At 36.8% G+C, this 23124-nt stretch overlaps 1 protein-coding gene and 1 pseudogene across 3 annotated transcripts in view; both read left to right on the top strand.

The window, feature by feature from the left end:
* Positions 1–22598, top strand: part of SMYD4 (SET and MYND domain containing 4) — a 32552-nt gene extending 9954 nt beyond the window's left edge. For 2 of the 3 annotated variants that reach the window (XM_016138924.2, XM_016138923.2), the window contains exons 3-11: positions 1509–1653; positions 5099–5188; positions 6510–7674; positions 17145–17327; positions 17759–17922; positions 19126–19258; positions 20074–20190; positions 20394–20517; positions 21691–22598. In XM_016138924.2, the coding sequence (XP_015994410.2) occupies positions 1509–1653; positions 5099–5188; positions 6510–7674; positions 17145–17327; positions 17759–17922; positions 19126–19258; positions 20074–20190; positions 20394–20517; positions 21691–21844 (2275 nt within the window). In that variant the 3' untranslated portion in view covers positions 21845–22598. The remainder of the gene's footprint in view (positions 1–1508; positions 1654–5098; positions 5189–6509; positions 7675–17144; positions 17328–17758; positions 17923–19125; positions 19259–20073; positions 20191–20393; positions 20518–21690) is intronic. The other variant, XM_016138925.2, reaches the window with a different exon arrangement.
* Positions 10616–10734, top strand: LOC118604247 (annotated as a pseudogene).
* Positions 22599–23124: the final 526 nt, after the last annotated feature.

The following is a 23124-nucleotide window of genomic DNA, read 5'->3' on the forward strand; positions in this document are numbered from 1 at the left end:
TACTTAATGCCACTGAACTGTATGCTTAAACATGGTTAAAATGATAAATTTTGTATGTTTTACCACAATAAAATTGTTTCATCTCACTTTCTCAAATTGTTTATCATAACATTCAAGAAGAAAATTTGAAATAATAAAAAAAAGGAACATCCTTTTGCTTTTCAAAACTTAAAATTAATTACTGACTTAAATTTGATATCCAAAAAGAAAAGAATGAATTATTACAGCTTAGGTCTTAATTACATAGTAATTACAACAATTACAAAACATTGTGTTTATCGTCATTTTGGATTAAGATTAAAGAGTACCCATTGTCAGGCAAGAGTTTTGCTGTTATTACTTTTCACCCTAACCTTTTTGTTTGAATGGGAATTTAGGTTTAATTTAATTTAAAACAATACAAAAACAAGCAACAACAAACAGGTTCTGTGGTAAACCATATATGCATGAGAATATATGCATATCATATTTTCTGGACTGGGACAAATTTAAGACAGGCATTCACACCCTTTGAATGGATAAAAAGCTTTCCTAATTTTTTTTGGATTATTTTTGAGATTTTTTTCCATATTGTATTTACACATCAATAAAATCATATTTGATATTAACTTATTATACATAACAAATATAGTGTTTTATGATGAAATTCCAATATATACATACACGGGTGTATCATACTGAATCACAATGTAAAAGGTACTTCTTATTGTGGGTCTTTGTAAACAAAAATTTTAGAAATGATTTCTAAACATCTGCAGTTTTGATTTTCATTCCTCTTTGGCTCAAGAATTGCTTAAGAGAATTTTTAGTTTCCATGTTATTCATATTTTGCTTCATTGTATTATAGTCAGAGAGTATAGTCTAGGTTATTCTATACTATTTCTCCTTACTGGAAAAAAGATGTATTCTCTATTGCCAGTTTGTATATGTTTGTGCATTTATATATTAGATCAACCTTATTAATTATATAGAGCATTTGCATACAGTACTTTTTCAAAATTTTCAGGCTGAAATAATTTCAGATTTACTTGCAAAAACAGCACAAAAAATAGCTGTGTAATATCCTTTCAGATTCCCTAAATGTTAACATTTCACTACATTTACTTTATGATTCATCCCCCATCTCCCACTCCTCTGACAGACATTCAGCTCAGGTATTTTCAACACAGTTTAAGTGAAGAAGATGCCCTGGTGCAAAGACTCCATGTCATTCTTCACAAGCTTCTATATATATGATGTGTTACCCAAGAAATGGGTCATTGGCCAATAATTATGTGGTAAAAAATAAAAAATTAACACTCTGTTCTCTAATTAGAAATTAGAGACATAGGTCCCCCTATGTCTCTGAGACCACAAGATTCCCCCCCCGCCGCTGCCGGTCATGTTACATAATACATAGAACTTCATGTGTCCCAGTGTTTTGCAGGCAGCCACTCCTGTTGCAAGTGCAATGCTTAGGAGCCTTCCTTGAAATAACAAATTTGTGCTTTTTTTGTTTCTTCATGAAGATCTGAGGATGAGATGTTTTTAAAAAGGCTTTCTAGGGATTACCTTGTGGCAAAGGACCCCGATGCTCCCCTTTTCTACAGAGAAGAAGGAAACAAAAAATTTCAGGATAAGGATTATATGGGAGCCATAGTGCTGTATTCTAAGGTAAGTCACCCCCAGCTCAGCGGGAGGGGCTATTTCAACAATTTAACAATGCGTATTTCTTTAAAAGATAGAGCCTTATTGCTGAATTGTGTAGCCAATGATAGCTATGTCTATAATTTATGGATTGAATTTGAAAAAGAAAACTTGGCAGAATTCTTCTGCTATGTTTTGAAACAAAGGATAGTTTGTATTATGTGTCCTGAATTCCATCAAAAAACTTCTATTCCAGTATTCCTTCAGCCACCTTTAGCAATAGGCTTATTGGGCCCCTTGCCCTGCCTTGCTTATGTCTGTCAGCTTTCATTGAATTGTATGCCATTTTTGTCTGAACGACTGATGAAGCTGTTAGTTTGATAGTCCCAATTTAGAGAGCAGCTAGGTTTTGGGTTAGCCATGATGATAGCTACAACCAGTATGACTTAGATTAAGTTAGAAAGGAAAGTTAGGTCAGTTGCCACAGCCCAGTTGAACTCCATTTTGAAGGTTATCAACAAATATTTACAACTACACTAACCATCAATGAGCTAGATTTTGAGGAATAGTGGCTATTGCTCCTGTTGTCTTGCTTCAATAGTAGGAACTGGAACAAGATCCCTGAGAGCCTTCTTTCTATAACTTTTTAGAGATAAATATGAGCTTAAAGCAAGATAAATATGGGCTTATTGCTCCCCTGCCCTGATTCTATGATCTTGTATACTGAAAGAATAAGTATAAATTTGAAAGCGTGCCCCTACTCTGAATCTTTAACAGGCCTATGCTGAAAGTTTGGAATTAGTTTTCCAAAAACTATCAGCAGCTTCTGTAATTGATAAAAGCCCTGCTCTGTAATGTTCTAACAAAGTATTTAGTTGGATAATGTAAGAATTAGGGAGTGCTGAAGAATTAAAATCCATTAGATGTAATGATCCACTGATAAATGGCTTAATAGTTCTTTTCCAGAGCTAATCTCTTCCACTCTATGCATGTGCATCACAAATGTAATCACATGAGGAGTTGCTCAAGGAAAACATGTCAAATAAAAAGTGAAATCAGACAAAAAAAAATTAAGGTTTGCTCTAGATGTAAAGAGAGATGAGCCCATTTCATGAAGCTACTATTTTGGTGATTATGGTACTTTGCAATTTTCTATAAATCTACTATTTTCTTTCTTTTTTAAAATAATATTTGTTGGTTTTGTCTGATTGCAAATGTAATATATGTTTACTTAGAAAATAGAGAGAAGCATAGAGTTAAAAAAAAAAAAATCTCAACCAGCAGTAGGTACTGTTAACATTTTTGCTTATATCCATCCAGCCACTTTTTTCTCTGAAAATATGTTTTTCTTTTACAGAATTGGGATAACGGTGTACTTACTGTTTTGTAACCTGCTTTTTTCCCTCAACAATTTATTGTGACCATTTTCTCATGTTATTAAATTTTCCACTAGAACATGATTTTTTACGGTTGGCTTAGTGTTCCATTACGGAAACCTATACTTGATTTAACATCTAATTTTGGCAGATTATTTTGTATCATAAAGCTGCAAGGAACATTTTTCTATGTAAATATTTGTACACATCTGCTTATTTCCTTAGGATTAAATTCCTAGAAGACCAATTGCTGGATCAATTGAATGTACTTTTTTAAAACCTTCGGGAAAGAACTAGTTAACATCCCTTCTAGCAGAATATAGGCATGTTCATTCCTCTATATCCTAAGTAATACTGGTTATTATGGTTTTATTATTGTTATTTTACCTGTTTATTTTTGAATAAGAAATATGTTTATATGGTTAGAATTCAGAAGGTGCAAGAGTATACAGTGAATATTCTACTTCCTCTGTCCCCAAGCCACCTACTTTCCCATACCCAGAAGCTAGCACTATTAAATGTATCTTTCCAGAAGTACTTTGCCATCTATAAATAAATACAAATAATCTCCTACTCCTGTACACACACACTCTTTTTATATAAATAACTTTCTATGCACTTTCTAGCACTGCACTTTTTTCACTTAATATCTTTAAATTATTTTTACATGAGTACATAAAGTTCTTCCTCATTCTTTTTTTATGACTACATGGTTTTCTGCTATATGGATATAATAGTAATTTATTTAATTAGAGTCCTATAGACCAGTATTTAAGTTGTTTCCTATCTTTTATTTCAAACAATTCTGTGATGAGAAACTGCATGCATGTTATTTTGTACATATCTATAGGATAAATGATTATATCTGTAGGATAAATTCCTAGAAGAGGTATTGCTGGGTCAATGGACATATAGATATATACATATATGTTAAATATATATATTGCTAAATTGCTCTCCATAATTATGAGACCAATTTACACTCCTACCAGCAACATATGAGAATACCCAGTATCCTACTCTGTTGCCACCTCAATGTGGTATCAGTTTTATTTTTCTTTGCCAAACTGACAGGTAAAAAATGGCAGTAGAGTTTTAATATGCATTTTGCTGATTATGAATGAGATTGAACATTTTTTTCATATGTTTAAGAACCATCTCTATTTCCCATTAGAACTGTTTATATTGTTTGCTTATTTTCCTGTTGAATTATTTGTTGTCATTGATCTGTAGGAACTATTCATAAAGTAAAGAAATGAGCCCTTTGCCTGTAATATGAGTTACAAATATTTTTTCCAATACAATGTTTGTCTTTTGATACTGCTTTTATTAGTTTTTGCTGTAAAGAAATTTTTTATTTTTATGTGCTCAAATTTATTAACCTTTTATGACATCTGGGTTTTGTATCATAACTAGGAAGTTATTCCTCACTCCAACATCACTTTAGACTATTCCTATAGTTTCTTCTAGGGCTCTTATAGTTTATTTTACATTAAGATTCTGATCCATTTAGAATTCATCCTACTGAAAGTTTTATCATATATATAGAGAGCCAACATTATTTTTCCTCAGTAGCTAACTACTTGTCCCAATATTTTTATTAAATAATCTTCATGTTTTCTCCAGTGATGTGAGATACCACCTGTATGAGTATTAATTTTTGCCAATTTGGTGGTAGAAAAAGAGTAGCTCTTTTCTGCTTTCATTTTCATATATCTGGCTATCTGTATAAGCATTAACCATTTGTTTTCCAGGTTATCATTAGTATTTTTTCTTTTGTGAATTTCTCTTTGTGCCACTCACCTTTTGTTATGTGCAGAATTGTGTTCCTCAGTTTTCATTCGCCTTTAGTATTGTGGCTGAAGCTGTGTCTGATGCTATCTTCAAAGTGCTTTGAATATTTATTTCCTCACTTGATCTTTGCAGCTTTGCTTTATGGTAGTTAAAAATGAAACTGAAACAGATGAAGCAGAAAGAGATCCAGTAAAATTACCAAGTTTATACAGTCTTTAGTAGTAGGGCTCCTATTATCTGAAAAAAATACTTTAAAGATGCTAGTTTCCATTTATACCTTTAACCAGTTTGTTGTTTCGCAGGGAGTATCGCATTCAAGGCCTAACACTGAGGACATTTCATTGTGTTACGCCAATCGCTCTGCAGCCCTCTTCCACCTGGGTCAGTATGAAGTGAGTATCAGGATGCCTGATGTGATTGAAGAGGATCTGTAGGGGTTTACTGGAGGACTAGACCTTCATCTCTGCTTCTACCAACCAACTGCAGCACGGCCCAATTTTACTGTTCTAGTTCAGAACAGTAAAATTGGGCCGTGCTGCAGTTGGTTGAATTGGAAACAAATTGCATCCTCTCAAACTTGTCCTTTCTCCTGATTCATGTTACCTATCAGAGGTGGTAATGTGGGGGGGTAGTGTTGGTTGACAGAAGAGTCATGGCACATTCCACAGGGCTATGGATTGTATCTAATGGGTTAGTAGTTCTCAGTGTTGAGATCAGCTGTGAGATAAGTTGCTAATAATACTTCAGGTTCCAAGTGTTTGCAAACTATTTACTGGTTTGAGTTTTTTGTTTTAATAAGTAGAGCATGTTCAAGATTATCCTTGCAATAATATAGATCACCCTCAATATGCATTTTGAGTGGATAAGTAAAAGCTGCTCTGAAATGTCTGTGTGTGCCTACAAGGGAGTGGGCTTTGGATGAGTAGCTTTCTTCTTATTCCCTAATTGAGGTCTAAGAACAAGCTCTAAAATGACATTTTGATACATCCATTTCAGAATTCCGCAGAAATTTAAATTACGCCCTAGAATTAAGAACTATTTGAATAGTTACAAGTTCACACTTAAATTGCCCTTTGGACTAAAAAAGAAGAGCAAGAATCTAAGTCTAAGCAAGAAAGTCTTGGACTACTGAAGACAATGATTGAAAGAACTTGTGAATATTTAACCCTTTATAACTTCCCTGCATTGGTTATTTCTATTTCCCTTCTTGTAATAATGTTGCTGTATATTGAGCACATATAATGTTCCAGGCACATTTTTCATCTTTTTAGATATATTACCTTATTTTCATCCGTATTTCAATGCTGCGAAGTATTATTATCCCTGTTTTCAGGTGAGAAAACTAAGACACTGAGAAATTAAGTTGCTCGCACAAGGTCATACACCTAGTAAGAGGCAAAGTCAGTATTGGAATGCAGGTCTGTTTGGCTTCAAAGACTGCCCTCTTATTCACCATACTAACAGTTCTCTCTATGAGACTTTTCTCCTTAAAAACAAATATTTGATAAGCTAGTTAAACATAATCTCTGTAGCATGGATTTCTAATCACTCAAAAGAGCACATGGTAGAATAAGATTTAAAGAAATAAGCACATGATTGTAGTTGCTCCATTTTTAATAATCCTTAACTTTCCTGTAGATTTTTGTTAAGACCTTAGTAGATACTGAAGAGTAGGGACCAAAGATCATTTTGGGATTTCCTTTCTGTTTTCAGACATGTCTTCAGGACATCATCAGAGCACAGACGCATGGGTATCCGGAAAGACTGAAACCCAAGATGATGTTACGTAAAGCAGAGTGTTTGGTGACTCTGGGGAGACTGCAGGAAGCAAGCCAGACCATCAGTGATCTTGAAAGTAACTTAGCTGCCAAACCAACCCTAGCAGCTTCCCAGTTTAAAATTATACAGAAAACCCTCTGTCGCCTAAAAATGAAGGTACAAGAAAAGGAGAATCTCACAGAAACCTCCCCAGCAGCTCCAACCAAAGCCTTTGAGAATATGGACCTAAGGGAAAAGAATGAACAAATTTCCAGTGCAACATCTTCTGTCAACTTATGCTCAGACCCTTTAAAAGGCCGCTATCTGATTGCCACAAAAGATATTCTCCCAGGAGAGCTCCTTGTGAGGGAAGATGCTTTTGTGAGTGTCCTTAACCCTGGAGAGATGCCACCACTACATTATGGCCTGGATAGCAAGTGGGATACTAGAGTTACCAATGGGGACCTCTATTGTCACCGGTGTTTGAAGCGCGCTTTGGCCACAGTTCCCTGTGATGGATGCAGCTATGCCAAATATTGTAGCCAAGAGTGTATGCAGCAGGCCTGGGACCTCTACCATAGCATAGAGTGCTCTCTAGGTGGGCTGCTTCTCACACTGGGGGTCTTTTGCCACATTGCCCTGAGGTCAACTCTTTTAGCTAGATTTGAGGATGTTGGCAAAGTCATAAGGAAGCTTCGTGGTGATATTAGTAACAAGGACATCTGTTTACCTGAAAGCAAGAATCTGGTGCAAACATTCAGTGATGACCTGGGAGGGGAGAGTGAGAAAAATGACAAAACAGTTGAAACCCCAATTCCTGGATGTGATATTAATGGGAAGTATGAAAATAATTATAATGCTGTCTTCAACCTTTTGCCCCATACTGAAAAGCATAGCCCAGAGCACAAATTCCTCTGTGCTCTAAGTGTTTCTGCACTGTGCAGGCAGCTGGAAGCAGCCAGTTTACAGACCCTCACAACAGGTTCAAAACCCTCTCAGCCAAAAGCAGCAGTGGCTCCTGCATTGTGTCAAGAGTTGCATATTTGGGGAGTGGCCATGCTGAGACACATGTTACAGCTACAGTGTAATGCTCAGGCGATAACTACCATACAGCAAACAGGTGAGAAGAAAACTTTTTCTGCCTTATAGTATTGTTCTTGATGTAGCTAATGTTCAGAGACAAAGAACTCTAAGGGACACAGATTGGGAAAACACAGCTGTCTTATATTATCACGATTATGCCACTGAGAAGCTATGTGACCTTAACAAATTACTTGATCTCACTCTGCCTCAGTTTTCTCATCTGTAAAGTGAGTAGTTGTAAAGATGATGTGTTTGTTTCTAAAAATTCTTAATGGAGTTGCGAAGATGGTGTATTTGTTTCTAAAAATATTTACAAGTTAAAAAACCTGTTAGTCTCTTAATTTTTTATTGTGAAGGAAAACTGAAAAAATAGTTAAAGACTGCAGAAAGAACAGGGTCTGTAGTTAAGGAATCTGAATCTTAGCTCACTCATGTGACTCAGGTGCTTTGTCTCTTCTTTTTCCAATTGACAAATTTTTTCTCATTCTTCTGTTTTAAATTTCTAAGAGAGGAATCTGGCCGAGCACGGCTTTGCACACAGTACCACCATAAGCTGTTTACCAGCCTGTGTTTGGGCTGTCCACTGGTCAGGTGGCCAGCAATCTAGGGGCCACCACTAGACACAAAGTAGCCTAGCCCTACTTTCCTGAACCAGATCCTATAGATAAGGCTGTTCAGGTAGATGGGGAGGTCAGGTAGATGGGGAGGCTGGATGTGCCTAGCATCATGAGTGACATCTCTAATATGAATGTACTAACAACAGATCTATTATTAGAAAGGAAATAGTGTTTCTAGTATTCCTATCATATGATCTCCATTTTAGCAGATATCTTTTGATTTAATCAGTTCGTTGTATTTTTCTCAATTGTCTGATTAACTATTAAGAGGCGCAATTAGGTGTTAACCAAACCTAGGGTTTATAGACAGATTGATAGTAAATATGGCTTAACTAAACTATACATACTCAGCTCTTGATCTTCTCATATTAAGTAATATAGAATTTTGTCAACCTTTTTAATTTAATTTTATTTTTTTAGGTGAGGCAACCCTTGGTTGACTTCGCATATTGCAAGGACCTTATCAGTTTACAATCCCTTATTATATTTTTTAATATTTTACATCTATAGCACCTGGTATGTCTATCAACTATATATATATATATATATATATATATATATATATATATCTTTAATTTTAATTCAGCTGCCAAGTTATGTGGTATATAGGTATTTCACTAGAGGTGTTTCTAGGCAAGATGCTCTTCCCCATCTTGAAACACATGGAACATCCAGTAATAGCACTGGCTTTATCCCATCCTACTACAAAAGCACATTGCAAACTAGTCTCCACTTTCTTCTCTGCCTTCGTTTGCTTCTTTAAGCCGTTGCTATCTTCTGAAATAAATGTTGAGTGTTTCTCCAGAATTATGTTTTCCCTTGGGTACATTCACTGGCATTTTTAAAAATATCTTTTTCATTTTACTTTGTTTTTCTGAATATGAAAAATAGTATATGGGCTTCCAGATTAAAATGGCAGAAAATTACTAACTCTTGATTCTATTGTGTCTTGCTTGGAAGGTACTTATTAGAACATTAAAAAAAAAAAAAAGATACAAATGTCAAAAGATCTGAAAACTATGTAAACTATTGTCCAGGTAAACAATAGCATGACCACTAACTCAAGACTGAATCCCTGAGGTAGAATGGCAGAACCGTATGGACAAAAGAAGGTATTTTTCTATCCACCTTACTTCATTGGCCTACCCTTTACAGTCAAAGAAATGTTTTTGCTCCACGTGCCTGACATTTCGTTACACTCAATTTTTTTATCTCCATAGCAAATTTTGGGTAAAATTTTTCATAAGTTGTTACGAGTGAATTTTTGGATTGCAACGGAATATATAACCAGGGATACCTGTATTTTTCTGTGGCTAAAAAGGACTAGAGAAATAGAAACATGATGGAAAGAGAATTGGCGACATTGGCTTCATCTATAAAGTGAATTATGCATCTAATGCATAATTTATTCTTATTTATATGGTGTTTTAAATAGAAACACACACACTAGAAGCAAAAGTACCAAAATCTTAATTAACAGTGACTAATTCTGAAAATGGAAATACGGGTGATTACTACCTTCTTCTTAGAACTTTTAAAATAGAAAACACACTGTGGTGACATTATTCTAGTAAATTTAAAATGGATTATATACCCTTCCCTGTTCTAGAGGGGTAAAAACATTAAAAAAAAAAAAAAAAACAGTTCACAGAGCAAAAAATAGGAAGATGATAAAAATGAGTCTATACTAGTAAATATAAATTGGCTAAACTCTGTTAAGCGAATCTTTCAGATTGGGCCACAAAATTTGAAATCCAACTATGTTCTGTTTACCAAATTGACACCTATAACAAAGTGTTTGAGCAAGACATGTCAGGAATTACAAGCTAATCATAGTATTAGTATTAATATTGTCAGAGTCATTAATATAACTTCCCTCCCACTTTTCTAAGTTCTTCTGACTAGGCTAATAATCAAAGTTGCATAAGACAGATTAACAAGAGAAAATGTCTGAAATTTATTATGGATGTACATATGGGGCTGCCATAAGAATATAGCCCCCTTTGTGACCCATTGGGCAGTTGAAGCTTGTTTGCCATTCTGGAGCTAAGGAGAAGAGGGGTTTGTGGTTTGGGACTTTGAGGGCAGGACGGCAATTCATGTGGAGATAGAAAAGCAAATGTTTGGTAAATAAATGTTTGCTGGGTCATCTTTAACAAGGGGACCCAGAGAGGACTTTGAACAAATGGGCCTTGCTAGGTTCCTCTCTATCTATCACACACTAGTTCATATTAAATTATAGTTTTTTGTGATGATATCTTCTCTCCTGGAGCAGGTCTGCTCTCTAAATTCCCTTTAGGCAGTTAGGGGGAAGGTCAAAGGTTTTCCCTGAGCTTCTTGTTTCTTAAAAATAAGTAGCTTGTGTACGGCCATACCACTCTGAGCAAGCCCAATCCCGTCTGATCTGGGAAGCTAAGCAGGGTTGGGCCTGGTTAGTACTTAGATGGGAGACCACCTAGGAAGACCAGGTGCTGTAGGCATAAAAAATAAAAAAATAAAAAAAATAAGGGATTGTAAGCTGACAAGGTCCTTGCAATCTGTGAGATCAACCAAAGGTTGCCTTGCCTAAAAAAAATTAATAAATATAATAAAATAAAATTAAAAAGCAGCTTAAAATCATCAGTATCCCAAAATCACATTTTGGGATGGCAAACTCTGAAGGATGCCCCCCTTGAATATGAAACAGTAGAACCCAAGGTAAGATATCAAGTAAAGTAAAGAAGGCATTTTATTTTTGTAAAAGAAATTCTCGTCACTGAAATATATCAAACTTAGCTCTTAGAAACATAGAGATTGTGTCTACAAAACAAAAATGATTTAGTATACAAGAAAAAAACTGGGGAAAACTCTATAGTTGTGGAAAACTTTAATATACCACTCTGACTTTGATCAAACTTTATTAAAAATAAGAATCTAGAAACAAAAATAACATAATAAACAAGGTGATTCTGTAGATACATCTATCAAAACTTGTGTCCTATAGACCAGGGATGGCAAATTTTTTTTGTAAAGGGCCAGATAGTAAATATATTGGGCTTTGCAGGCCATATAATCATTTTTGCAACTACTCAGTTGCTGCTGTAGTGTGAAAGCAACCATAGATAATACACAAACAAATGAGCATGGTGGGATTCCAATAAAACTTTATTATGGACATTGAAATTTGAATTTCTTATAATTTATCACATCATAAGAATTATTTTCATTTTTTCCAGCCACTTAAAAATGTAAGAACCATTTTTAAACCACATCTGTACAAAAACAGGCAGCAGTCTGGATCTGGTCCACAGGCTACAGTTTAGAGTTTACAGTCTGCTAAATACAAAAATTTGGCAAATATAATGAAAAAATCTAAGGAAGCAACCAAAGTGTCCTAAAATAGATGATTGGATAGAGAAGCTGTGGTACATATATACAATGGAATATTTTATTACTCAGCCATAAGAAGAGATGAAATACTACTGTTTGAGACAACATAGATGGACCTTGAGATAATCATGCTAAGTGAAATAAGCCAGACAGAAAAAGTTGAAAACCACATAATACCACTTACACGTGGAATATAAACCTAAAAGCAACAAACAAGCAGGACAAACAGAGACTAATGGACATGGACAATAGACTAGTAGTTACCAGAGGGTAGAGGGGAGGGGGAATGGGGAAGTAAAAAGGTTCAAATATGTGGCGACAGAAAGAATCTATGGGCAGTGAATACACAATGCAGTATATATATGCCTTACTGTTAAATTGTACTCCTGAAACACTGGATTTTGTTAACTAATGTCACCATAATAAAAATAAATACACTGTAATCTTTTAAACTAAAAAAAAAAAAAAAATCTATGAGAAAAAACTCCACAAAATTAGGAACAGTGAAGGAATAGAGCAAATCATATAAATTCATTTTTAAATTTTAAGAAAACAATATAATTTTAAACTATTGAATTTGAAAATATTAAGTAAACAACTTTACAGAAAAATGTAGATTGCCTAAATTTTTTCAGAAGGAGACAATAACTTCAAAAATCTGGTAATTGTAGAAGAAATGTTTTAAATTACCAAAATAATTCCAGAAAAACAAGCCAGATTTACTCTTTTCCATGCTTGTTCTTTGAAACTTTTAAGGAGCATATTTAGCCACATTTTTAAAAAATAAAGAAGAAAAGAAAAAATCTTTCAAAGGCAGATCCATTTTATACAATATAAACAGTGCCAAGGCATGGGGGAACCTAGAACTCTTCTTCCATTCATTTTGCAAAGCCAAGAATAAAAGCTATAGCTCAGTCTCACTTGTAACTATAGATGTATAAACCCTGAGTAAATCCCTGCCATATCACATCCAGCAGTTCATTAAAGGAATAATAATATGACCAAGTAGGCTTTTTTTTCCCCAGAAGTCCAAGAGTATTTTAATTTGGAGGGATACGAAAGAAGGCTTGGATAAATGTGGGGATGTGCCATATTCTTAGATGGACAGACTGAAAACTGTAAAAATGGCAGTTTCCCCACATTAACCTACTCAGTCTAATGCAGTTTCAGACAGAATCACAATTAGATTTTTCTTGGAATTTGACAGTGATTCTAAAGTTCATCTTGAATAAGGGGATGAAAATAGGCATTTTGTTTTAAAGAGTATTGAGGGGCTTGGTACTACCAGATTTCATATCAGCTTTGAATTACAATAATTAAAAACAGTATGGTACTGATATGATAACCCTCAAAGTATTAGATTCTTTCTTAAATATTTTTAAATTAAACCACAAAATATCTAGAAAAAGATAAGTGAGCATTTATATAGTCTTAGGGTAAGAGAAGCTTTCTAAAGTATTTAATACCAAATTTAGGAAATTAAAAGATAGCTACATTTAACCTGAATACCAAATTTCAAAACACTATAATCAGTAAAGAATATAGAGAATGTAGGTGAAAGATGCTTGAAGAAATGAAAACATTGGACTGAGTTGCCATTCCGGAGGTACCACTAACTCTCATTATGAACTTGGTCAGGTTGCTTAACGTCTGTGTGTCTCAGTATTCTCATAAGGATAAAAGAGAGGACTGGATGAACCTCTAGGCTTCTGGGGAAGATCAGTTACAAAAATGACCCCAACAATTTCTCCCATCCCTGTATGTTTGTCCCTTTGCAACTTGACATTGCTTTTTCTCCCATCAAGAGGTAGGGTACTCTTTCCCCTATCCTTGAATCTGGGCTAGCCCTGCAAACTTACTTTGACCAATGAAATGTAGTATAAGTGACCTTATGTGATTTCTGAATCTAAACTGTAAGAGACCTTGCGGCTTCCATTGTCACCTTAAAATGATGATGTGGGCATCTGAACAAGCCAGGCTAGCCTCCTTGAGGATAAAAAACCATGTGCCAAATGAATGCAATCATAAGAGTAACCCCAGGCAAAACCAGCAGAAAAATGTTCAGCCGAGCTCAGGCAGAGTTGCTGGTGCACAGCATTGTAAGTGAATGAAATACTTGCTGTTTTAACTCTCTCCACCTCCAAAAACCCATAATCAAAAATTAAAATTTGAATGACAAAATGAGAGAATGTTGCTAGCATCTATACAACTCTTAAAATCTTTTCAAAATAGCCATAGTGATGAAAATGTTCTAAAACTGGATTAGGATAATGATTGCACAAGTTATATAAATTTCAAAAAAACCCCATTGAATTGGTACACTTAAAATAGGTGAATCTTACGGTAGATAAATTATATCTCAGTAAAGCTATTAAAAATGTACATAAGCAAGCCTTTTAACAGAGAAGTAGGGAAGGTGGTCTGGTCTAACCTTTCTAGTAACTGAAACAAGATAACCATTTTTGCCTATCAGAATTGCAAAGTTGCTTTGTTGGTTTGGTGGTGGTTGTTATTATTATATGCATTTTAAGTTAGGATGTAAGTAAATGGCCAAAGTAGATTAACTGAAAAGAAGTAACTTACAAATCACTCCGTGTTCCATATTGCCAATTATGTCAAAATTTCCAAAGGTAGACTAGAAAGACTGCAGGAAAATGTACCAATGATATATCTGGCTGATAGGCTTATACATTATTTTCTCTATAATTTTCAGTTCAAAATTTTTTCTGACTACTGTGTATTCCTTTTGCAGTTTTAATTTGTTTTTTAAATAATAAAACTAATTCAAATGGTTCGAACATTTTTTATATGAATATTTTTAAGGCACTTGATCCATATTGCAAAATTTCCCTCCAGGAAAGTTCTACCAGTTGCACGCCCGCCAGCAATGTTCACTTTCATTTTTTATTTTCATCTAATTTTGTTTTAGTCTGCTCATATTTCTAATCTTGTCATATCCCTTTTTAATATTTCTTTGGGGTTCCAACAACTCCCAATTTAGTATTCTCATTGAATTTCATTAGCAGCTGTTTCATTAGTAGCACAGAAGAAGGATTAAAGTGTTAACTAGGATAGACTTTGACAAAAACTTGTAAAAATGTATATTATTATCTTTGAATAAGTCCTATTTAATCAAAGTTCCTCAGAAATCTGTCTTTGGTACTTAAGGGACAGAATTAGCCACTGATAATATTCTAGACCTTAGTATGTGTGGTTCCATCTCAGTGGGAATGCACATTATGTATCTGGATTCATGTCATAACAAGGCTTAGTGAGGTTCTGTGTAGGTTCAGATCAATTTGCTACCCTTTGCTTTCGCTCTTCAACAACCAAGACATCAACCTTCAGTTTTGGTCTTTGATCATTTGATATACATACAGATTTCTTGTTTTGTAAAATATCTACCAGAATAGGTATATTCTGGAATTATTGTGAATAAATCTTTTTTTCTTTACTTGAATCCCATTTTAAATGCACTTAGGATATTAGCAAGGTACGCTTTTGGAAAAAAACAAAAAACCATTCCCTCTTTTTTATGCATAAAATGTCACATATTAAATTTGATTGATAAGGTGCATACATATATACTCTCACTTTCTATTATCTCTACTGCTAGATGACTAATGCAAAATATTGAATAATTTTTTTAAATCAATACTTAATTTTTTAGAAATAATTAAAGTCTTAACTCTGACATACTCCATTCGGTTCCTAGGCCTACTTCTGTTGGAAGATAACCTATAAATAATTCACGAAGCTGACATTACTCACTGTATTGTGATGATTTTTTCTGGGAAAATCTTAGCAGCTGTTCTAATATAAATTGCCAGTTATCAGTAGTTGGGAATGCAAGTCAACTTTTAATTATGCAGAGGCTGATTATTCAGACCACAAACTGTTCGTGCCCTGTACTGCTCCTTCCTGCTGCCTACCTTTTAGCATTTTCACTGCTCATTAGCACGTATACCAGAAGGGAGGCATTAGACAAAGAGGGGGAGGAAACTAAAATCTGTTAAGCACTTAGGAGAAGCTCTGATGAAAGATTTCAATACAATTTGTAGAATTGTTGACTAAAATTGAGTCATTTGCATTCTCTGTGAATTTTATATATTCTGTTCTCCATAGCAACAGATAATAGAATGGTCTTCAGAGAGACAACATTATTCATATATTTCATGTTTTCCTTTCTAGAACATTTTCACGTGATAGTTCATGATATTTTCTCTATTCATTACCTTTGTACCTAGACTACATTATTTCTTTACAGATTAGTGTATTGAGATTCTTGGCATATACAGCAATACCACGATTATCTCTGATGGTTTTTCAGTTTTCCAGAAAACTGAAAGTTTTCTTTTAAGTACCAATATCTTTCATATTTGTCCAGTTTTGCTGGAAATATAATTTTCTCATATAAACCAGGGTCACTGAACACAATTTAAGCCTTTCTGGATGCTCCAGCTTATCTCTGTTGTGCACATTGCTGAAATATATGTATAGCTATTACAAAAATCCATGCAGGTATACCGTCAGTCTTAGGAACCTCTGGTTAAGTGAAATGTTGTAGCTGTAGTAAAATTTGAGTAGTACAGTGTTTTTGTTTACTCTGAGGCTGTTTTTCTTGTGTAAGTTTTTTGCTTCCTTCTCCAGCCTATCACCTGTTTCTTATTCTGTTTCTGGACTGTTGTGGGCCGAGAAACTGAATAACCAAGCCAGTTAGAACTGTGGCTAAAATAAGAGCAAGTAGGCCTGCAAAAGAGTAAAAGAACTCACCTATGAAGATAAGTGAATGAGCTGTGGTGCAGAAATAGCCTCGTTGCCTCGAGGCCTTTTTTTTCCTTCCTTCCTAATATTCAATCACATAGTTAAATTGCCGGTTAATTGTGTTTCAAATAAGAGATTGTTAGGGACATGAGACTATCTTAAACAAAGCTAGTCCAGAGTTGTGGGTTTTTTTCCCAATAAGAAATACTGCGTACTGATTTTCCATAAAGTTAGGACAAAGGGCAGAATGAGCAGGTAAGCACAAGAACTATTGATTTTGTTAAATATATAATCCTGTTTAGTTTGGGGTAGTAAGTAGATTACTTGTTCTGTTAACCAACCAAAGACCAGTTAAGTAAAAGAACTTAAACTATAAAAATCTTTGGGAAATACCCTCAGCAGGTACTCTGGTGTCCATGTCCTTATGATCATTATGAAACTGCCTAGAAAGCTCTCTACTGATAATTCCTTTTTTATTATTTTTTATAAATTTTAATCTTTGGTTTTCTGTGGTATCGAGACACAATTGTTAGGGTCTAGGATTCTGGTGGTCTTTTTGTGTGTTCATTTGCTTTGCTTCCTGGGGACCAGAGTTTGCTGTGAGTCATGTTCCATCTGATTTTTAATGGATCCGGCTGTGGGGCTGTGACTCAGATGGGCTGCAGGCCCAATTGCCCAGCTCATCTACTGAGGAATGGATGTCGAAACCAGGACTAATGTCCTGACACATTTTTCCTTTTTCTTCTTGCACTTTCAGGATCTAAAGAGAACATCATTACCAACAGCAAGCAGGTTCGCCTTGCCACAGGCATCTTCCCTGTTGTCAGCCTCCTGAACCATTCCTGCAGCCCCAACACCAGCGTGTCCTTCATTAGCACTGTCGCCACCGTTCGGGCATCAGAGCAAATTGGAAAAGGGCAAGAGATTCTCCACTGCTATGGTGAGCCATCCTTCCTCACTACTACCTACTCTTGTCCAGCAGAAAAGGACAGGGTGAATTAGAATGAGCAAACAACTGGGCAGGTGCCTTCACCTGTCCAGTGTTTGTTTCTTAGAAGAGGCAGTGCACACTTAAGAGGGGAAAAAAACCTTCTTACTGGGCCCTGTTGTCTAAACTATCGTGTATGCCACTGCTTAATTTCTACAAACTTTGTATTCTGAAAATAGGTTAAGAACAACTTTTCAGCTTCTTTTTCTGCCTGTTCCTACAACTTGGAAGCTTATTTCTATATCTAGTTCCACAAATGTTTGAGTAAAGGGTACCTGTAACATGATGAATAACTGACCAGACCCTCTCCTAAGCTGAATTTTTTAAAGTAATGCTTGACTTTCTCTTGCTTTAAATATTGGCGAAGTGTGATCTCACTGCAGGGCCTCACGAGAGCAGGATGGGTGCTGCTGAAAGGCAACAGAAGCTGAGGTCTCAGTATTTCTTTGATTGCACTTGTCCAGCTTGTCAAAATGAGAAGCACAGAACCACTACAGGGTCCAGGTGGGAAGCATTCTGTTGTAACCGTTGCAGAACACTCATGCAGGTGAATCTCTCTTCTCCCTTCTCTTCCTGACTTCTGGAGTTCACTTATCCAGGCAAAGGCCATAAATCTTTAGGTGGAAGCCATCTGGGCTTATAGGTGCTGAGAGCTGAACTTTCTCTTCCCTTTCATCCCACCTTCCCCACTCATTGATTTACCCTCTGCAGGAACTGCAGGGAAAGATTGGACTTAATAATTTTTCAAGAGAAAGATTTGCAAGAGCAAATAACAGAAATTCCCATGTAAACTGGCTTAAGGGTAGGGGGGGAGGGGGAGACTGGGAATTTATTTGCTCAAGTAAATCACTAAAAGGTCCTAAGATAGGAGTACTTCAGTTACAATTTGATGCAAGGGCTCATAATATCACCAAGACCCAACTTTTCTCTCTAGCTCCATTTTCTCTGTTAGCCCCATCTTCAGACAGACCTCCCCCCTCTTGTGATGGCAAGATGACCAAAAACATGCTCTGGTCTAACAGTGGTCTGGGCAAAACTGTTCTTGAGTTTCAATGACCAGATACCTGTGGCTAGAGGAAAATGAGAGAGCAAATAGTTTTCTTCCAGCCATGTGGGCCAGAGGAATCGGCCAGATCTGAGGCACATGTTCACCCACTCAGCTACCAGCACTTGACTATGGGAGGGTGGGAGAGGATCCTCAGGAGAAATCAGGTTGCTATTGGCAAATAGGGCATAGATACTGGCATCTAACAAACAGCAAATATCTATCTCAGTGATTTTCTCTTCTGCCAGGAGATACAGTAGTCTTAGAGGAACTGTAAGTGGAATGTAGACCTGGTTTGTTGGAAAGCTAAAGTTACAAACCCAAAGTTAAATGGGGGGAGGCCTCACCTTGCATCTTTTCCTATTAGTTTTCTTATGGCTTTTTCAGAACCACTAGAAATGTGTCTGTCAAAGTCCTGGCCCCAAAGAGAGATGCAAGAGGGGATATAGAGCTGGAAAAAAACCGTGGACTGTAACAGTTTAATTTTTGTTGTAAAAACTAAATCTCTGGGAGATTGGCTGCTGCTTTCATTAGAATTGCTGCTATCAAACCAGATTCAATCAGGCTTTGGTCAGGGTATATTATCACAGGAATCTCTTTCCCCTTATAAGGTTAGAAGCTATGGAGTGATCCTATGATATAAGCATATGTCAGCATTGCTAACCAACTCTGGTATAGAAATAAAGATAAAACTGACTTCCACAGGGAGATGACGTGCTGAGTTGTGGCAACACATCTTGTGCAGAAGCAATCAGCAGGGATCACCTAGTCTCACAGTTACAGGACCTTCAGCAGCAGGTTAAGATGGCCCAGAAGCTTCTCAGAAATGGTAAACTAGGTGAGACTGGCTCCTTGCTTTGGTCCTCCAGCCCCTTATCTTTTATTCATTCCAATATCACCTTGGACTCAAAGATACTAAGAATTGACTTAAGAATTAAATTTAATTATCCCCATGGCAGCCACAAGATGGCTGTGTAGGCCAAGGAGACCAAACTCCAACCAGCTCAGTTTCTGTGGTGTCCTTGAAACCGGGGCAGATGATTTAAGCCACAGTTTTCATGCATCGGATAGCTAAGTTAGAGTATCCCATGTAACTAAAGTGTTATCCTTGCGATCCATGATCTTTGTGGATATCAAGAAATTCAGTGCCATTTATTTTAATTCCAAGGCCAAATGACCTAATTTCCTAGAGAGATTGTTCTGCCCTCATTAGAGCCTCATCTCTCTTCTAGAGAGCAGTGGGGCCTGTGCCTAATGGATATAAGTATCCTGCTTTTTTCAGAGAAGGTGTTTTGGAATCCCTCATTACCCTTGAAAAGTCTGCCTTAGAGCTTGATGTCATGGGAATTTATTTACCCTACTTTATGAAAGTTGACCTTTAGCTTAGTTTTCCAAGTCAAGAGAAATAATGACTGCAAATGGAAACTCAGTAAACGTGAGAGCCTTCACCCAGCACCTCTTTGTATTGAAAAAAAAAAAAACATAAGGACACAAAAGCTTTATTGGAACAACCATTGTGGGTTGGTTACAACCCAAGGAGACAAAGTGAAGTTTCCACATTCAGCCCGACTAATATAGAATTTAAGAGCTGTGTTCTCATTTCGAGGGCTGGGTTTGTGTCTATAATGAGGCCACTTTCCTTCGAATTGATAGAGCAAGCCATTCAGCTGCTGTTGGGGTGCCGGTATGATGCTGAGAGCTTCTTGCCAGTGGAACACAGTGTGGTGGGAGAAATCGAGGATGACCTGGCCCAGGCCTACGCTGCTTTAGGTATGGCATGTGTCTTCATTTTCGGCTCAGGGGAACAGTTTTGCCTTGTGTGATGGTTATGACTCTGGCCTCATCTGGTCGGTTACCTCTTAGTCTTTCAACTGAAGCAACTCTCCCTTTCATTTAGCTTTCTTCACCCTAAAAATGTTCATCCACAGTTGATTGCGGTTCTTTTCTGGAAGCAAATTTTTCTTTCTTTACAGAGGACTGGCAAAAGTCAGCTGCCCATCTCCAGAAGAGCCTCCAAGTGGTTGAGGTTCGCCATGGGCCATCCAGTGTTGAAATGGGCCATGAGCTCTTCAAACTGGCCCAAATCTTTTTCAACGGGTAAGTCTTTCTTTTGTTTCCTAGCACTTCGCCAGGCTACATACTGTTCTATCTTTTATTAGGCTGTTCTGTGTATTGCTTTTTTTCTATGGTGCTTTCAAGCATGTTGAAACTTCTTTATTTCCCCTGTAAGATCCTTTCCTTCTGTTTTGCTGACAAACTTGAAGCTTTAGAATTTCCTCTTGAGGGATATGAGTAAAGCTCTTAGCTCTGAAGGGAGTTTCCCAGGGAGAACTGCCAAGCAGCCCCACCACCCACATCATGGCAGTTCTTCTCAGTCCTCCTTGGTTACTCACACCTCCCTTGGCACTCTCATTCTCAGCACCCTCAGCTCCAGGGACTCTCCCTTTTCCCTAGTCCTATTCCTTTTAAAGCAGTTGGTTTCAAACAAGAGTAATTTTGCCCCATAGGGGGCACTTGGCAATGTCTGGTGACATTTTTGTTTATCATGACTCAGAGTGGAAGCCAGAGTTGCTGCTAAACATCCTACAATGCACAGGACAGCCCCCACAGCTAGGAATTGTCCAGCCCCAAAGGTCAATGGTATCAAGGTTGAGAAACCCTGCTTTAAGGGCTAAAAGGAAAGAACCATGCTTTAAAGGTAAAAAGGAGGGTTAAAAGGAAAGGTTAAAAGTAATAAGTTGATGTCTCATCCACTTTTGCAGCTGAAATCATTGGGAGGCCCTAATTTCAGTATTTCTGGATGGAATAACTCCAGCCTTGATAAAGCTGCCATTAGTGTATATTGTGTGAGAAAGTGTTTGAAGCTTGATCAAAAAATTATGAATGATGGGTGGACCTGGTACCTGAGACATAGAGACTGTCCATTTGATCAGAGAAAGAGATAAAAGGGTTAGATCAGGGGTTGACTTGGTCACCCTAAAATGAAGACTCCTGAGTAAACCTTGGGGAAAATATATGAGTAATGCTTTGAGATTTTCCTATTTCTCAGGATCTTAGAAACTTTATACTTTTTTTTCATAACTTTGTTCTCAAACTCTGCCTTGCATTGTGTTTGTGAAAGTTGTCTTATTTGCCCTTCTAGATTGTAAGATCCTTGAAGACAAAAATGTTCTACTTTATATTCTTCACAGGGTGTGAGTAGGCCCTCATTCAGTTAAGGTTTGCTTGATTGAATGAGTGAATTCACTTCCCTCATCTCCTTTGGTTCAGGTTTGCAATACCCGAAGCTCTGAACACAATACAAAAGGCAGAAAAGATTCTGTTGATGCACTATGGCCCTGGGAATGACGAGATCCAGGAGCTACAAAAGATGAAATCCTGTTTATTGGACTTGCCGCCCATCCCTGTGGGGCCTTCAGCATAGGGTCTCCCAAGGAGACTTTGACCCACAGGAAAGGAGCCAGTAGAAGATGAATTAGAGGAATTCTGTTGCAATTGAGCTGTCACCAGGAAATACAGGACTTGCCTGACAGTCACATGCCTAATACATGAGGGGTGGGGAGGACTTGGAAAGCATTGCAGTTGGAGATATGTTCACCTATTATTTTAGTGAATGTTTCTTGAAATAGCTAACTGTCCTCTAGTAAAAACTCCTAGTTCCCAGAAAAGACTTAAAACTAGTATCTGGAGAGCCTAAGCCCTTTAAAAGGAATTTTAGCTCATCTGCAGGCATCTGGATGTTAGCCTGGGGTTTTGGCTAGACGCCACTTCACTAAATGATGATAGTCTGTTTCCCTGGAACATTCCTATGGTTTCTAGTAGTAATGAAATGTTGTGTACCACTCCAATGGGAGCTTAAACTCTTAGTAGTCGTATTGTAATTGAAAAATAATTATAAAGCAAGATCAGTGAGGCTCCTTACCTCTAGAGACGCAGTTTCGTTTATGGTATCTAGCTTCCTCAAATTCTTTGTTAAAACTGGTGGAGTATAAAATGTGAATAGAAAAATAAATGTGGGACCGTTCTGTTGTCGGGAAATTTTTTCCTTGGATGGCAACTCTAAATTTATTTTCTTCCAGTTTTCCAGTCCTTATTATCTGGCTTTCATTCTGTACTCTTGGGAGACTCACTGACCAAATACTAATAAAATCAAGCTTATAGCAATGACTTTATTATCACATGTGCCTCCTGTCTGAGTTCTGTTTATTAGCAAGCCTGAAAAGAGATGACTTTTTTTCTACTAGACCTCCCCAAGCTGGCAAATAAAATGCAGATTGCATAAGTACCAAGTAAGGAGGGAAAAAACTTCAGAAGATGCTGAGGGTAGGGCATTACTGCTTGTAGTTTCAAACTTAAGAGACAGGGGTAGGGGTTATAGTGCTCTTCTACCTATGTAGCAACGGTTTAGGCCCCATTCTGTTCAGAAGGCTGGGAGACTCTCTGGGTCTGAATCCTGATAGCCAGGTGGTTCAGATGAGCTAGTGGAAAAGAATGCCAGGTCCACATGCTTTGAGAGGTAGCTGACCCTGAGTGTGCATGAGAAGTGCTCATTGGTTGCCACAGCATTATAATCAGGAAATGAATAGCCCTGAAGATTCCTGGCAGAAGCTTTTCAGGAAGTTGAGTATTTGGAACACAGTTTGTACTCAAATATTTGAATGAAGGGCAGGCAGAATCTCATTTGTTTTCCTTTCTGCTAAGTCA

Source organism: Rousettus aegyptiacus, unplaced genomic scaffold, assembly GCF_014176215.1.
Source record: "Rousettus aegyptiacus isolate mRouAeg1 unplaced genomic scaffold, mRouAeg1.p scaffold_m13_p_6, whole genome shotgun sequence".
NCBI lineage: Eukaryota > Metazoa > Chordata > Mammalia > Chiroptera > Pteropodidae > Rousettus > Rousettus aegyptiacus.